Source organism: Pinus tabuliformis, chromosome 2_1 (assembly GCF_031772625.1).
Source record: "Pinus tabuliformis cultivar Carrire ecotype Pingquan chromosome 2_1, CPIR1, whole genome shotgun sequence".
NCBI lineage: Eukaryota > Viridiplantae > Streptophyta > Pinopsida > Pinales > Pinaceae > Pinus > Pinus tabuliformis.
The window spans coordinates 212,524,244-212,535,656 of NC_142299.1; the positions used below are offsets into that span (position 1 = coordinate 212,524,244).

General features: G+C 37.9%; 1 protein-coding gene across 1 annotated transcript; it reads right to left on the minus strand.

Moving 5' to 3' along the window:
• Positions 1 to 4,134: 4,134 nt before the first annotated feature.
• Positions 4,135 to 8,168, minus strand: LOC149199503 (disease resistance protein Roq1-like). The gene is made up of 5 exons (XM_089400593.1): positions 7,336 to 8,168; positions 6,116 to 7,205; positions 5,620 to 5,979; positions 4,732 to 5,480; positions 4,135 to 4,672 (listed from the first exon to the last, which is right to left on the minus strand). The coding sequence occupies exons 1-5, from the start codon at positions 7,875 to 7,877 to the stop codon at positions 4,135 to 4,137; spliced, it is 3,279 nt and encodes a 1,092-aa protein (XP_089256719.1). The 5' UTR covers positions 7,878 to 8,168.
• Between the last annotated feature and the right edge of the window lie 3,245 nt (positions 8,169 to 11,413).

The window sequence follows — 11,413 nt, forward strand, 5'->3', positions numbered from 1 at the left end:
GGCGAAACAAAATTGCTATAAGAGGATTTAATTCCCCGAATGACCAAGTAAATCAAATGAAAATGGGATAGGACAAATTTTTTTATTAATTAAGATGTATTAGGACTCCATTCCAACTTGAATCAATCCAAAATTTCCCTGTTAGCATGTGCTAAAAAATAGCATAAAATTACTATTCTAAAAACTAGAAATTCAAGAACTAGTGAGCTAGTTAACCTATCAAATGCCTAACCTAATCAAGTGTAAATGCATTGGAGTAATTTTTTTTATTAAATTGAATGTTCTTATGACCTAATACAAGTGGAATCAACTCAATTGAAGCGCATTAACATGTTATAAAAATAACAGAAAATTACTACTTTTTGCTACAAGGGACTTCCAGAACTTCTAGATTTGTGAACTAGTAAACCAATCCAAGTAGCTGAATGACAAATATGACTTTTAAAATATCTTCCAAGGATGCATCATATTGTGACTATTTAAATAACCTGCAAAAAAAATTTACTTCAATCATTTAACCCAATCCTACAGCAAAAGAAACATCAATACTAAATGCAGAAATAGGAAAAACAAGAATAAGATATGCATGTGAATAAGAAGTGAAAAGAAGAAAAGAAAATTATACAAAAGGCTTTGAGGTTCTTGGGATGGCCAAGCCCAAGGATACTCAAAGTCCTATAAAGGAGAACAAGCTTTAGAAGTTAAAAATGACACCAAAATTAATTATTTGAATCAATCCAAGTATTGTTGTGAGAAATGAAAGTGGCGCTACAAAAATTCAAGTTTTCTCTACAAGAAAACTAAAAATACATGCCTCTAGAGTAAAATTCGAGTTGGTACTTATAAAAAATGATGAGGAAGCATTCACCTTTAAAGGAGGAAGATTTCCTCTCCAAAATCCCTCAAATAGTGGATTTGGTTCCAACACTAGGAATCTACATTAAATGACAGGGAACTGCTAGAAGGACAAAGAGGACTGCTAGAAGGGGTAGATTGTTGGAAGCTCTAGTGACTGATCTTCAAAGGACAAAAGAAGGAGGCCAAAGTGAGTAGTTGGATCAACCCAAGTTCAATGAAGAGAAGGACATATTGCAATGATAGGTGGAAACCCTTCAACCCGAAGTTTGTCTTCATTGGAGTAGCACAAGAAGGCATTAAAGTGAAGAAATCCCAAAGGAGCAAAGGAGCAACAATGGGTTGAGAGTTATTCACAAATAGAGTTGTGAACAACTCAACCAGAGTCTCTATGTGTTGATGCGTTGAAGGACTAATGATAAGCTAGAGAGTAGTTGGAGGAGCCATTATTAGTGACCTAAAGGACTAGGACCATTAATAGAGGTAGTGCTACAAATTGGGAGCAAAAGGACTAGTGGTTGTGTTCAGGATACGACAACAGGAGCTATGATTGTGCACTACATTAGCTCAACCATCAGTGTATGTTGTTCCTGTATTCGTGTACTAGTGGATGTATGAGGGCCATTATCCCTTGTACGGGGGCCCTAGAGACTTGTATTATAGTTTGTTAATATAACAAAGTAGCGTTGTTGAAAGTTGTAAAAAAGTTGTTTATATTTTTGCACGTGTTGATTTAATTTTGTTTATATTCCGATGTGAAAAATAGTTTGTTGTGGTATTTGGATTAGTAGTGTTAGTGATTCTAAGACCCTAACCTAGATTCTAGTACTGTGGGGAAACAACAGGTGGTGGTCTAGAGAGGTACTAAGGGAATTAATCCTTTCCTTTGATTGAGATTCCATTAAGGTTCTAGGGTACAAAATTAATCTTGACCATTCCATATTCTTTAAGCATACTTTGAATCATGGTAAATTTCTCAAGCTAATCTAGGTTCTCTACGTGTTTGGTGGTCTCAAGCCAATAAACATAAGAGGTCTGATTCATAGCAAAACAAATCGAGCACCAAATGGTTGTTGGTTGGGGAGCTTGGGTAAGTAGTGGATTTGAGGCTCTTATGGACAGGTGATAGCGACCATTTTTCTACTCTGGATAATAGAAGGGATATCCTACTCCAACTTAGTCTTGTAAGTCAAATTATATAGGAGATAACCTACTCCATCTTGTTCTTTCGAGTCAAATTCCTTTGAAACTAAGGTCTGCATGAAGGCATAATGACAGAGTGAAATTACATAAGCAAAGGAGGCCAAACCAAGAGGCTCGTGATCTCCCTTTAGAAGAATGATGCTTAGTGGCATTCAAATTCTACATCGTAAGTTGAAGGGAAATCTTAGCAACAAAAGAATTATTTTATTCCAAGGTGGTCCTTAGTTAACAAAAGCTCCATTGGTATAATTACATCAAAGAGTTGAAGAAAAACATTATATTATTGGAAAATATATTCAAAAGGGAATGGAAGTGTGATTTCAAGACCCGTCCTTTTTTAATACTTTAGAAATACAACTATACTAGATTACTCATGTTTACTAGATGGTAAAAGAAATGCTAACTAACACAATATTACACAACAAGATATCATACACAAAATTGTTTATGATATCTCAATGCCAAAAGAAAAACATATAGTAACCAATCAACATACCAACCCCTAGAAGATACCTTTCCTCTCTCTCTCTAATTGGGTCGAGAGAGACGCTCTACATCCTAGTACAAGGAAGATGTCTCCTAATGTTACATTTAAAAATAATAAAATATTACTTACATTAACAAATTAAACAATAGTAATAACAAAAAATAATAATGTGCCATAAATAAAATACTTCAATTTTCACCTTAATTTTATATCAACTTTATATAGTAGTATGAAGGGGATATGCAATTTCTTCACTACTTATATGGAGAAAAATTTAACTTGGGTTATAAATCAAATATTTCAATATGCATATTAAGTAAAAGATATATATATATATAGATATAGATATAGAGAGAGAGAGTATTTCATTAATACTTTCTTTCTAAAAAATTCTAATTCCTTGATGTTTAATATGGAATTGATATGTGACATTTAAAAACATATTAATAATAAAAATAACTCAATGCCCATATATAGAACTTTGAGATCGCTGAATTGCCTTTCCTTCTTGTGTTAATATAGTTTAATCGATATAATTAAATTAATAAAATATCCAAATTCTTAATACATTTTTGTTGCAAACAAAGAACATATATATTTATGCTAATTAAAATATATGCTTATTTTTTGAAAGGCCTTTTTCATAAATATTTATAATTTTTATTTTTTGGTAATATAGTGTAAAAAACATTTAACTTAAAAAAAAAAAACAATATCTATAATGTATATTTATATTTATATTTATATATTAAAAACTATTTATTAATTGATATAATTAAGTTAATAATTATCTAAACTCATAATCCAATTTTGTTGTAGATAGCGAAAATATATGTTTATGCTAATTAAGATATATGTTTCATTTTTTATTTGTAATTTTTGGGAATTACAATATAAAAAAGTTTTAATTAAAAAAAAATAGTGTATATTTATATTTATTTATTAAAAACTATTTATTAATATGTAACTTTTATAAATATTTGTTAAATTTTTTTAAGAATATAGTATAAAAAGAAATTATTTTAAAGTGAAAAAAATAAACTGTAATATTTGTTAAAATTAAATAAATATTAATATTTATAGTTACATATAATTATTTGTTATATATTAATTTCATATTTTATTTGTTAAAATTAAATAAATATTAATATTTATAATTATATATAATTATTAATTATATACTAATTTCATATTTATTTTTTATGTATGGGAAAACAAGTTTTAAATAAAAACCTCTAAAGAAGTTAATTTAATTTAAAAGTATTATTTTAATTAATTTTATTAAAAAAATATTTTAATCAGACAAAATATTATTAATGTTATAATTTTAATATTTAAAATTAAAAAGCATATAAATAATTGTCATATTTAATAAAAATATAATCATTTTAATAAAAACACTCAACTAAAATGGTTTTTAAATATAAAATTTTAAAAAACATACAAAAAACTTCTTCACTGCACTAAGCTGCGGAAGGAATCTGGCAGCCTCTCCAATTTCATGCACCCCAGCACGTCCAAGCTGTGGAGGTTCGTCAAGCTGCCGAAGGAATCTGGCAGCCTCTCCAATTTGTAGCACTCACTCACGTTCAAGCTGGAGGTTCGTCAAGCTGCCGAAGGAATCTGGCAGCCTCTCCAACTTCTCGCACCCACGCAGGTCCAACCTGTGGAGGTTCGTCAAGCTGCCGAAGGAATCTGGCAGCCTCTCCAACTTCTCGCACCGACCCAGGGCCAAGCTGTGGAGGTTCTTCAAGCTGCCGAAGGAATCTGGCAGCCTCTCCAACTTCTCGCACAGACTCAGGTCCAAACTGTGGAGGCTCGTCAAGCTGCCGAAGGAATCTGGCAGCCTCTCCAACTTCTTGCACAGACTCAGGTCCAAGCTGTGGAGGCTCGTCAAGCTGCCGAAGGAATCTGACAGCCTCTCCAACTTCTCGCACCAATCCAGGTCCAAGCTGTGGAGGCTCGTCAAGCTGCCGAAGGAATCTGGCAGCCTCTCCAACTTCTCGCACCGAACCATGTCCAAGCTGTGGAGGTTCGTCAAGCTGCCGAAGGAATCTGGCAACGTCTTCAACTTCTCGCACCCACTCAGGTCCAAGCTGTGGAGGCTCGTCAAGCTGCCGAAGGAATCTGGCAGCCTCTCCAACTTCTCGCACCTACTCAGGTCCAAGCTGTGGAGGCTCGTCAACCTGCCGAAGGAATCTGGCAGCCTCTCCAACTTCGGGCACAGACCCAGGTCCAAGCTGTGGAGGCTCGTCAAGCTGCCGAAGGAATCTGGCAGCCTCTCCAACTTCGGGCACAGACCCAGGTCCAAGCTGTGGAGGCTTATCAAGCTGCCGAAGGAATCTGGCAGCCTCTCCAACTTCTCGCACCGACCCAGGTCCAAGCTGTGGAGGCTCATCAAGCTACCGAAGGAATCTGGCAGCCTCTCCAACTTCTGGCACCGACCCTCTGGCAGCCTCTCCAACTTCTGGCACCGACCCAGGTCCAAGCTGTGGAGGCTCATCAAGCTGCCGAAGGAATCTGGCAGCCTCTCCAACTTCTGGCGCCGACTATGGAGGCTCGTCAAGCTGCCGAAGGAATCTGGCAGCCTCTCCCACTTCTCGCACCCACGCAGGGCCAAGGTGTGGAGGCTCGTCAAGCTGCCGAAGGAATCTGGCAGCGTCTTCAACTTGCTGCACCTAATCAGGTCCAAGCTGGAGAGGTTCGTCAAGCTGCCGAAGGAATCTGGCAGCCTCTCCAACTTCTCGCACCCACGCAGGTCCAAGCTGTGGAGGTTCCTCAATTTACCAAAAGAGTTTGGTAATTTAGCAAGAGAGGAGGAATGAATGACGATCCTTTCCAGGTGCTCCAGCTGTCCTATGGACTTGGGAATGCTGGGAATGCTGGAGAGGCAGCTCGCATTAATTATCTCTAAGTCCTGCAACTGCAAAGGTGCCTGCAAGATCAAGCTTTTAGAATGTAAGAAAGATATATATGATTCTCGTGAGGAAAACCGTCAGAAATCATTGGAGACCCTGTTATACAATATCAATAGCGACTGACCACACACTTTAACTCAAACAGTTTAGATTTACCTGCCATTTGCCTTGCCATAATGTTTCCAATACACCCTCCTCCACTCTCAAAACCCTTAAATTCTTAATTGTAATCCACGAAGGTATGCACTTGTAGGGACAATCACGCCAGGAAAGCCATATGAGATTTGGCGAGCGCACCCGCAAAATACGATCCAGCAGATGCCCTTGAGTCTCAACAAGTTGCAAATTCATGACATCAATTTGTGACGGTGTGTTGCGAAGCTTCAATATCACGCTGTTCCCCAACATTTGGTGACCCCACCATTGGTACCATGCCAACATTTGTGACCTCCTCTTCAATCGTTCGATGCTATCCCCTTGAGGAAGCATTCTGATTCCGCGTGCTTCCCTTATAACCTGTTCATGCGGATGCTTGCTATGGTTAAATTTAATTATTTTGAAAATGTAAACCGATGGAGAAGTTGAGAACTGTATACAGATTTCTATGGAAAAAATATAAATATGTTAGAAGTTTCAATGGTTGATGACTTACAGATGATTGCTGGTCCAGCCAATCATTAATGCTCTCGGTGGGACCCAAAAGACGGCGCGGGACTTCGGTCTCTGCAATCTCTCTTCCCAAATCACGGAGGTGATCATGCATATGTATAACATCTTGATCGTCTACTTTTGCAAGGCATTTGAGCTGTAAATTTCTAAACCCCAACGAGCCTTTCCACCTTGACCTGTTCCATACTGTTATGGCACTACTTTTGTTTTTTCCTATGAAAAAACAGGCTATATCTAAAAATATCTGTCGTTCCTCATTGCCAAGTTCATCATAACTAATTTTTAATTTAATTTTTAACTCATTGGGAAGTTCTAATCGGCCAAGTATGGCCTCCCAATAAGATTTGTCGTTATTTCCAGAGAGAAGTGACCCAAACACTACTAACGATAGGGGCAATCCATCACATGCCTTTAGAACCTTATTTACCAGATCCCCAAATCCCGGGTGTGGATAGGTCTGACAGAAGGCATATAAGCAAAAAAGCTCTTGCGAATGTTGTTTAGGAAGGCCTGTTAACATATACATGGATGACTCTTTCACCCCTGAGCTTACTAGGACACCTTCATCCCGAGATGTAATCAAAATTAAGCTATCCTTATGTAAGACATTTATATCCGGTAAAAGGGCATTTACCTGGTTCACATGATCTATGTCATCTAAAATTAAAAATATTTTAGAAGATGAGAGAGATTGTCTAACCATCGCTGTACCTTGAGGAATGTTGTCTATTTGCTGATCAACACCAAACAAACCCTTGAGAAGTTTACTCTGCAAGGAAAGTAATGAGATTCTTGCATTTTCTCTTACATCTGATAAAAAGTAAGATTTATTATACTGTGATTTCTTTCTATTGAAAAACTCTATGGCCAAAGTTGTCTTGCCGACTCCGCCTAAGCCGACTATGCCCACGACCTGAACTTCTCCTGTGTGTTGCTGTGCTAATACTGTAGTTTCAAAATTTTCAATTTTGTCATCTAGACCGGTGGGATTCTTGGCTACATACAACTGAGTCTTTTCGGCCATTAATTCCACCACACGTTTGACGACCTCATCTAGCAACAGACCCTCGTCGCTGGTCATTCAAATGAAAACCAAATAAATAAGCAATTGAAACCATAGCCAAAACATCATACACATGTTATAACGAATTCATTTACACGTTATATATATTGTATCCATAGAGAAGGAGTTGAATGTCTCACCCGTTAAATTTGCCTTTCAAATCAAAGCCACTTGTGTCTGCAACAGTAGAAAGAGCATTTCTCCATTTTTTAAGAGTGGCAGAGTCATATCGTGGCTTCTTTTCATGACTTTGAGGGTCCACCGTTTTCTTCATCTGGAGTTGGTTGAGGGCCTCAGCATACACTCCTCTTTCCTTCTGATCTGTCCACCTGAGATCAGCAGGGTCGACATGGTAGAATATAGGAATAACAGGAGCCTTGGACTCCAACATGAGAGAGAGTTCATGCAGACACCATTCGGAATACGCATAAGTGGGAGAGAAGATGGCCACATGGACCAAGGCACTTCGAATATTGTCGACTATTTGGGAAGGAAAATTGGATCCCACTTCCAATTCTTCTTGGTCTAAAAAGGGCCTGCATCCATGTATAAGAAGACGTCGGTAGAGATAACTAGCGAAGGTCTTCTTGGTGTCGGGGCCACGGTGGTTGATAAACACACCGTGGCTGCAACTGTTGATGGGATCAGTAGCAGAGGAACAGGAGGCGCCAGAAGCGTCCATCGTAGTTGCAGGAATCAATTTGAATTTCAGAGTGGCTTTTGGGAAACGAGGATGGAGGCGTTGGGTATGTGAATGCTAAAGGGATATAGAAATAAAAATAGAAAAGTGGGAAACTCTGAAGGCCGAAGCCACTGAGACTGAGACCCCAAATGCGAGGGTGGAAATGAATTCAAGAGCCTACCAGAAAATGCGGAGAGGATCGTAAGGGGAGAAAAGTTGGGAGTGCAGAGATGTATGGATCTTCGTTCTGCCAGATGCTTGCACCACCAACGCATCAGGGAAATAAATAAATATTTTAACTTTAACACACCAGTGGTAGGCGCACACATGAACCGCGTGGAATTTCATGCCTTGTGCGTGGGATCCACACGGTCGATGGTTTACAGCGAATCTTTCTTTCTTGCGCGTGGGGTCCACACTGTTAATGGTTTACAGCGAATCTCCCTCTTTGAGTGTGGGGTGCACACTGGTTCAACTTTCATGTTTTTTCCCTTAACTTACACTATAATCTCAATGCGTGGGGCTTAACTTTCTGGTGTGTTTCCGAGAATTAACTTTGGCCATACTCTCTTTCCGTGAGGTCCACAATGGTTTAACTTTCCTGTTTTCTTGAAATAACTTTGACTTTCCTCTCTTTGCGTGTGGCGTCCACAGTGATTTAACTTTCGTGTTTCTCTGGAAGAGGGAATTTTCACATCACTTTATTGCATGTAATGAAAATTTGACACGTATCCTCCATTCAAAAGGAAAGATGTCACCTCGTTGTGCATGTTGGAAACTGGAGTATTCAAACAGAATGAGATGGTCAAGTGTGACTTTCAGTGAAAAGGTATGGGGTTGTCGCATTGTTCATCAGGTATGTGGGGTTGAAGTGAGTGCCCTCTTGCCCTCGATTTCCATTAAATAATGGAGTTGTCTATAATGCGACTTTTTGAAGATTCCGGTGACGGAATCCGGCGGAAGAATTGAGGTCAAATCTTGATTTCTTGCAGTTAAAATGGTTTTTTAACTGCATATTTGGATTCAGCACCCTGAAAAACCCCTAGGATGCTTTCATTGTGCAGAAACTAGCTATCAAACTTGCGATTCCAATAATTCTTGCCGGATTTCGACCGGAAAAATCCGCCGAAAAGGCTTTCAAAAAGTCGCGTTATAGACAACTGCTTAAATAATCGGTCATGACATCACAACGAAATGTTTTTGGATCTACAAATGTTTCTTTTCAAATCAGCTTACTTCTATTCGACACTAAATGAAATGTAGTAACATCTATTTGAATAGTTTTCCCACTCAGCTATGCGTGTGTAATTTCGATATAAATGATAGTGCTTGTGTGTCTTCATTATTATCTTTGTCTGGCCAGTGATGGACCAAAAGTAGAAAGAGGCATTGTTATGACCATTCAATTTATTATAGTTCTTTTTTGTCTCGATTATTCTGAAGATGATGGTCAAGCCTACCTTTTCTATCATTTGATCAGTCAAATTGAGATGTTGTCATAAAAATTTCTGCATTAAAAATGTTCTATGTGTTGAAGGAAGACCGAGCACTGGAGATTTCATTTTGTCATTGCACTGCAGTGTTGAAAAATTGTTCTGAATCAATTTCTTGAGCCCACACCCTCTACCAGTTAAGTTCAGAGACAATAAGTCTGGTGTGTATGGTGGTTAATTATATACAAGAAGGTGACAAAAGCCAATGTGGTATGTAGTTTCCGTCGTCTTTAGTTCGTGTAATAAGCCAAAGCTATAATTTTGAGGTATTATGAAGAAGCCCGATATTATGAGTTGTGCTTTGAAGAAGGACGTTCTTCCATGGGATTGTGGTGGATTTGCGGTTGTTAAACCAAGATTGGGTACCCAGTGCGATGGAAGGAGAAGGTATTGTCTACCAATGCCACAAATTCGCCCGGACGATAGATTTCTTGACGAAATCTAGTAATTTTTTTTCAAAAATCAGAATGTTGGAGTGTTTGAATCCTTTTTTTTATGGTGAAAAGGTATTCAGCACCATCAAGAACCCGTAGGGCACCCAAAATCCTGAATTTTGACAGTTGTAACCCAGATTTTCAAAAACTTTTGCTAGAATTTGTCATATTCTAGCCGACATTTCCATTATATTCTGGGCTAAATTGTGGGCTATTTAGACTATGCTAGGAAAAAGTAAGGGTAAAAATTACTGAGTTTGACCACATGCAAATATCACATGGTTCCCCAAAATAATAACCAATAGTTCCCCATATTGCTAGCTAAGCTTCAAAGAAATGGGAATTTATTTGATAATAAGAATATATGTTATGTGAAAGTTGTTTCTTATACCCAGGCCTACCCAAGTCTACCTAGGTCTACCCACATATACCTAAGTTTAGTCTGTTGGAATTGTAGAGGTTACCCTTGGAGGAGGGGACCTGGGTTAGGGCCTATTGCGGAAGGTAGAGACATAATTTGTCTCACAGAAACTCATGAGCATGATGGTTCCAAAACTCCTGTGTTTGACGGTTATTTGAAGTTGGTAGTTTGGAATAAGGTAGCAGAAAATGGCAAAGGGTATGGGGGAATACTAGTTTTAGTGAAAGAAAAAGAAGGCCAACACATTCCGTTAATTAAAGAATATGCAAATAAACAATATTTATGGTTGAAAATATCAGAGAATGAGAATCACATAAGAATTGCAACATGTTATTTTGCCCCTCAAGTCTCAAAAACTTACAAAAATAAGGTGCTTGATAGCAAGGATCCGTATGTATCTTTAAAACAAGATATTTTTATGTACTCTCAGCAGGGAGAAGTTCTTTTAGTGGGAGATTTCAATGCTAGAACAACAAATAATCAAGCTAACATTCTTTGTTGCAAAGATGATAACAATCCTATTTGGCTCACTGAAGAGGATAATCCCCAGTGGGTGAGGTGTTCAGAAGATGACAAAGTTAGCAATCATTTGGGAGAGGAGTTGCTTACACGGTGTGGGGCTTTCAACTTAATTATTTTAAATGGTCTAGATAGATGGAAAAGGTATGGGAACTTCACTTGCAACACATACAATGGGGCAAGTGTTGTGGACTATGTGATGTGTTCACAAAAATTGATAGAAAAGATAGACGAAGTTAGGATAATCCCCAGTGGGTGAGGTGTTCAGAAGATGACAAAGTTAGCAATCATTTTGGAGAGGAATTGCTTACACGGTGTGGGGCTTTCAACTTAATTATTTGAAATGGTCTAGATAGATGGAAAAGGTATGGGAACTTCACTTGCAACACATACAATGGGGCAAGTGTTGTGGACTATGTGATGTGTTCACAAAAATTGATAGAAAAGATAGACGAAGTTAGTATTGGAGAGCATATTTGGGACTTAAATCATACCATAACCCAATTTATATAAGGTTATCATGGTTAGAAGAAAGGGAGCATAGGAGGAAAACCCAATGCTCTCGACAATCACTATCAAGGAGAAAAATTCTTCTAACGCAATAAAATTGTACTATATTCAAGACAATGTTAGAGAGATTGATTCGGAAGGATAAAACTAGTTTCAAAA

Bases quoted from the DNA above. Each gene is read 5' to 3' on its own strand.
- LOC149199503 (XM_089400593.1), bottom strand. From the start codon at position 7,877: ATGGACGCTTCTGGCGCCTCCTGTTCCTCTGCTACTGATCCCATCAAC. The intron at 7,206-7,335 runs GTGAGACATTCA...TTGAATGACCAG, and splicing joins TTGAAAGGCAAATTTAACGG to CGACGAGGGTCTGTTGCTAG. The intron at 5,980-6,115 runs GTAAGTCATCAA...CCGCATGAACAG, and splicing joins GGCTGGACCAGCAATCATCT to GTTATAAGGGAAGCACGCGG.